This window comes from Onychostruthus taczanowskii, unplaced genomic scaffold (genome assembly GCF_017590055.1).
Source record: "Onychostruthus taczanowskii isolate IOZ18803 unplaced genomic scaffold, ASM1759005v1 scaffold52, whole genome shotgun sequence".
In the NCBI taxonomy this organism is placed as follows: Eukaryota; Metazoa; Chordata; class Aves; order Passeriformes; family Passeridae; genus Onychostruthus; species Onychostruthus taczanowskii.
In genome coordinates, this window is record NW_024502791.1 from 1,851,804 (window position 1) to 1,857,803 (window position 6,000).

Here is a 6,000-nt window from a genome sequence, read left to right on the forward strand (position 1 = left end):
AGGGTTTGCAAATCCTCCTTTGGAGCTGGTGTACTGTAAGTACAAATACAGAGCAGAGCTTTTGCATTGACTTAATTCAGAAATAGTCTGCTTAATACAAACCACAACTTCTCTCCAATCTGAACTAAATGTGTAGTCAGTGCAGACAACCCTCTGAAGAATGCGCTGCTTTTTAGATACCAAATTTCTTGTGATGAACAACTGGGGGAACTCATGAGATGCCTGCATTTACCGAGTGCAGGTTCACAGGAGGATGGAGAACCAGAACATCTCAGCTGAAACTCAAAACTGAAAAGGATGAAAATGCAAAAAATAAAGGGTTGGGATAGAGGGATAGGAAGGAAATGGAGGGGGCGAATGATGTAACAACCCAAACGTTGATTTTAGAAGATGTGTGTGTAACTGTGATGGGGGAGATTTAGATTAGATACTGTGAGAAGGTTCTTCACTCAGAGGGTGGTGGTTGGGCACTGGAACAGCCTTCCCAGGGTGGTAGTCACAGCACCAACCTGACAGAGTTCAAAAAGTGTTGGGACAATGCTCTCAGGCTGATTTTGTGGTTCTTGGGGCTGTCATGTGCAGGGCCAATAGTTAGATTTTGATGGTCTTTGTCAGTCTCTTCCTACTCAGGACATTCTATGATTTTGTGATTCTATGATTACTTCTCAGAACAACATTACCACTTAAATTTATTATTCAAAGCTTCAGTATTGTCAAAACACAGTTTTAAAAATATATCTCCTGCTCTGCTATCAAATAGATGAAGTTGTATCTTTCAGTGGCTTGGATTTCAGTGTAGAAAGTTCATTATTTTATGGAAAATAAGGTATCAATAATTGTGCCAAGGTTAAAACACAGTTTGTGAGTATGAGGCACATATTTCCTGTATGCATTTCCTTCAGTTGCCAAGCTGATTTAATTTTTCTGTTAGAAAAACCAGACTAGGGTTTTGGTTCCTCCCCAGATAATCCACAATTTTAAGACTTCATCTTCATGTCATTATTCCTTCATGCCAGTAAGTTGTGGTTTTCCTGTGACTCATTTTTTATATGCTTTATACTAGAATCAACACCCACTGTTGATAAGTTGATGGGAGCTGTCTGTCACTCTGTGGAATGCTAATTACTCTGCCCTCTCTCCTTGAGCTTAGGTACCTGGGGAGTCTAACAAGTGTAGCTAATGAACAACACATGCAGTGGCTGTGGGACTTCAGTGGGAAGATGCCCTTTTGGATAGGCAAGTATATTGGCTGCAAATCCCCTCTGCAGACTCCAGTTTCTGTACACGCTGAAAAGCAGAAACTGCTGTAGCAGCTCAAGCCCAGTTTTCAAACACCGTATTGTCCTCAAATTTCTCCTGCTTTTATTATTTCAGTGCAAGGCGTAAACCAAAAAGCCATAATTGACCCGGCTACTTTTATAAGTCTTTATCAAAAAGATGTGTTTATCATGATGTCTGTTGCTGTACTGTTTTGTCATGAAACTTTTCCTATTTTGACACAAGCTAAAATAAAAATAGTTCTGGTGCAGCTCCTACAATTTTGTTTATCTCATCTTTCTTTCAGCTGTTACTTTATTTATCCCTAATTTAGCTTTTTCTTTTTATTTTGTTTTAACTTAGATAATTATCTGTGTTATTCCTAATTTAATGGTGTTGTCTTATGTTAGAAATCTTATTAATTAATTAGATGATAAGCTAAAGAACATTTCATCATATCATTTCAGATTTAGCTACTTCTTACTAGACAACATTTAATGAGAAATGGAAAGAATTTCAATAGGTCTTCTTAGTACTTCCTTTCTGTGCATGACTGTCTTAGCTCATATACTAGTGCTACTGCTTTTTTCTAATCCTTCTTGTTTCTGCTATACTGTCCTCAGGATTGTTCTTTCTCTCTGTTTCTGAACTGCAATTATCACCTCAGTAATTTCCTGAGATGGATCTACTAGGTATACTAAATTAACTTAGAAAAATACAGTTAGTTTTGGATCATGTTTAATGGTATCATAATTCTGTTAACTTGAAAGAAATAAACTTATTTGATAAAGACTAAAAGATTGTTATGCCAATTTTCTTGCTTTTTTAGTCTCTCATAAGAAGACAGGTCATGTCTAAAATTATGCCATGCCTGTTGGTCTTAGCAACTCAGAGGCTAGGGGAAAAGATATATTTTATATTGTACTAATTAACCCAAACCAATTTTACAACTGTTAATTTAAACAATGTAAATCAGGTCCACAAAGATCTGCAAATTTTTTATTCAGCAGAAATCTGAAGGCATCTGATGCTGCCCAGACTCCTTGATATTTCAAGTATGAAAAGACAAAACTATGAGGTCATAGACATGTAATAGATGAAAGGAGAAAAAAACATTTTAGAAATGCACTGTTGTGGAGAAGTGTACTTTCCTTTATTCATATGGCACTAACTGTGATTCAAGTGGACTAACTAAATCCTAAATTGTGTTTTGCTTGTGTTCTATCAGATGTTTTCTCTCAGCATGCAACTGTATGAATTTTTAAATGAAGAACAACTTATAGAACAATTTGACTCTCTTGTCATCTGGCTCCAGTGACAATAAACATCACTGATTTGGTCCTACTGAATTCACACAGGTTTGAATGACCAAGTCAATCCTGGACACTGGGAGTGGAATGGAGGAGAGCCTGTAACCTACATAAACTGGAGAAGAGGCTCCTACCACTTTCCAGTGAGAGGAAGAAATTGTGTATTTGTGCAGAAGCGAGGAAAATGGCAAGCAACTGACTGCAAGAAGGTCAAACCAAACAGCTATATATGTTCAAGAAAGTTGTAATGAATGGAGGATGCCTCTGAAAGAATATGGACATTCATGCTATTTCAGTATGTTAGCTGTGTTAGAAAATCATTCTAATTATCAGCAAGGTTTATTTTATATGCTGCCAGAGGTGAAGATGCACTGGCCTCTAACCAAGGGATAGAGATCAGCTACAAAAACTAAGCCCAGGTTAAGGTTTTGAAATCTCCCCAAACACTTTGATCTGTCACTTACTCATAGTATTTTTATACCAAAGAGCTGGGTCTCAAGGTTTTCATCACACTTCTGCATAAAAGTACTTCTTCTTTAAAGAAAGTACCACATCAGTTGATTTGCTTTTCTCCTAAAGGAAGGGTTGTGAACTGCAGTTTTACCCTGCAGTCACAAAAAGAGGAAGGCTGCTGGGGTTGGAAATGAGGGTAGACAGTTGTCTAAAACCAGATAATTTGGGTGATGATGTGAGTGATGTCATGTAAGCACTGGAGTTTGTTTGGTGGATACCCTACTACATCTTACAAAAATACCAATGCCTGGACATTGCCTGGTCACAGAGTACCATCCGGAGCAAAGCCTTGCATTTCTCCTACCTCCCAAAGCCAGCTTCAGAACCTAATGGATCTGCCCACACAGAGTTGCATCTGTTTCACATTCCTAAGCAAAAATTTCTTCTTTTTTTTTTTTTTTTTCTGGAACTGCAGGATGGTGCTGTAATTCTTACTGTAATTAAATAATGGGACATCTCTAAATCAAATGTTATAGCAAATGATGATTTATTAAAAAAATTGTTAACTTAATCTTAGGATATTATCTGGGGATACTCACTGATATATGAACATCAATAGGATTTATATGTGTGTATAAACCAATGTAATCGTGCAACATATTTTGTAGTAAAGCAGCTATGGCTTTTTAAAAGTATTAATCTAAGTCCTTATTAGGGATTTGAGGCTTTTAAAAATAATTTTTAAAAATCCAGATTTATTTTTAAGAAAGGCTTAAAACTCAGCAATTAATATGAAAACCAGCTGGCCAGAACTTATTATTTCAGAAAAATACAGTTGCACTATAACCATTTTGTAACATTATAGTAGACTTACATTTGACCTGTCAAAATCTTGCTTTTGGAAATTTTTACTGCCAGCCTTAAAATTACAAAAAAAAAAAAAAAAAAAAAAAAAAAAAAAAACCAAAAAAAAAAACCCCAACCAACCAACCAACCAACCAAAACCCCCCAAACAAACAAACAAACAAACAAATAAAAACATAAAACAAAACAACAACAAAAGAAACAAAAACAAAACAAAAAAAAACCCAAACAAAAATGAAATGAGGATCCAAGCATAGGCTTCCTAAAAAAAAAAAAATAAAACTCCTCACAATAGGAGCCTGTGTGTGGCAGTTGGTTTGGAAGTGAGTAGGGTGAATTTGCCCTGCACCTACGAGCTCTCATCCTTCCCATCTGCCCGCCTGCTGCCAGGAATTGATTCCCAACTTGCTCATCTGTTCAGCCAGCCTCTGGACCCATTTTGCAACAGAGCTGCAAAACCTCCTTCTTGGGTTCCTTGTCGCAATTTCTCAGTCCTGCAAGGGACAGGCAGAGCAGAATCACCTCTCCTCTCTGAGCTGAAGAACACTGTTTCAGGGGTTATATTTTCCTCTTCTTTGCCTTTGTCACGCATGGGTTACTAATCCTTCCTCCTTGCCTGTGACAAGTTACATCAACATGTGATCAGCTGAAGAGTCTTTGTATATAGGAAAGAACCTCCCTGAAAGGATTGTTGCCAATAAATACGTGTGCATTGCAGAATGAGAAAAAGCATACTAGGGACAGAATCTCCTCACCTTTTTTATTGCTATCAACAGATGCAATAAAAAAGGTGAGATGCAGACAAAAAATATTTCCAGGATTTCTCCCAGATTTTTGATTTTTTTCAAAGGTAATAATTATGAGATATTTCTAGACACTTTTGCTAGACAGAAACCCCTTTGTTTAAGGAGTTTTCTAGGTCAACATAGATTTGCTACTTGTCTCCAAACCAAGTACTCCTGAATATCTGGTGTTAGACCTGATTTTATTCCTGAAAGTTTTCATTACAGAAAAAAAAAAAAAACCAAAAAAACCCAGCTAAAAAAAAAGCACTCTCAGTATCTTTTAGTGGTGTGCTCTGGAATGCCATGGAAAATTGACTGAGACATAAACTTTTATTTCTTTAGGGTCTTTTTTTAATAAAAGATGTAGAATTTATTGGTGCCAATTTGATAAAGCCTATTGAGATTATTCAAATACCTCTACCAAATATTTAATAAATTAATGATATCATTTTGTCATGATTTTGACAAAGGTGCTTGTTACTTGATCAGTAACTAATAAATTATTCATGCCATCTGACACAACAGTGACCGCAGGTTTGCTTTTGTGAGAGTAGGGGAAATTTTCCCTTTTCTGTACTTCACTTGAACTACTTTAAAGTGATTTCAGCGTATGAAGATTTCACTACACAATAGATTTTTAGTTGTGCAAACTGCATGAGTTTACTGGCTTAGTTATATCAAACACAATACACTAATTAAACTAAAATTCTTATATTGCAGAGCAAGTATATTTCTGCCCTGATAGGCTGCTGAATTTTTTCCAATACAATTAACTGTTCCAAACATTTAACTAATACATTTTATTTTTCCAGTCCTTAAATAGGTATTTTTTCACAGATCTTTATATCTTTTATTTTTATTATTAGATACTGGTGTTCGAAGAATGAAACATACTCAAATCAGAAAAAGCACAAATATATTTTTTTTCTGTTAACATAGGAAATTATGGCTTCTAAGAAGTTTAGTAATGGATGTGCCGACAGTCCTGAGGAGCTTAGCGGATTTTTTCACCTTCAGTGTTTTTGAATTAGACGCCGAGTAAACTGAGGAAAAATCAGCACTGCAAGGAGCATTTCAAACAGCTCAAAGTAAGAAAAAGGAGCGTGTAAATTCTGGTGTTCACATATGGATGCCACAATTTCTCGTTAAACAAAGGATTTACTTCACCAGAACTATCCATAAATTCATACCCAAGAGCAAAAGAATCAAGATGCTAAGTGAAAAGAACCTAGCAGTTACCTTAGATTCTATACAGGGATGGGCTGTGTAAGCACTGTATGTGCTTGTCACTTTTAACCACTTTCACTCCCTGTCAAATATCTTTTAAATAT

At 36.0% G+C, this 6,000-nt stretch overlaps 1 protein-coding gene across 1 annotated transcript in view; it reads left to right on the top strand.

The window, feature by feature from the left end:
- The window catches only part of FREM1 (FRAS1 related extracellular matrix 1), a 56,599-nt gene extending 53,784 nt beyond the window's left edge, over window positions 1–2,815 (top strand). The window contains exons 35-36 of the mRNA XM_041416521.1: window positions 1,151–1,236; window positions 2,616–2,815. Of these exons, the coding sequence (XP_041272455.1) occupies window positions 1,151–1,236; window positions 2,616–2,815 (286 nt within the window). The remainder of the gene's footprint in view (window positions 1–1,150; window positions 1,237–2,615) is intronic.
- Window positions 2,816–6,000: the final 3,185 nt, after the last annotated feature.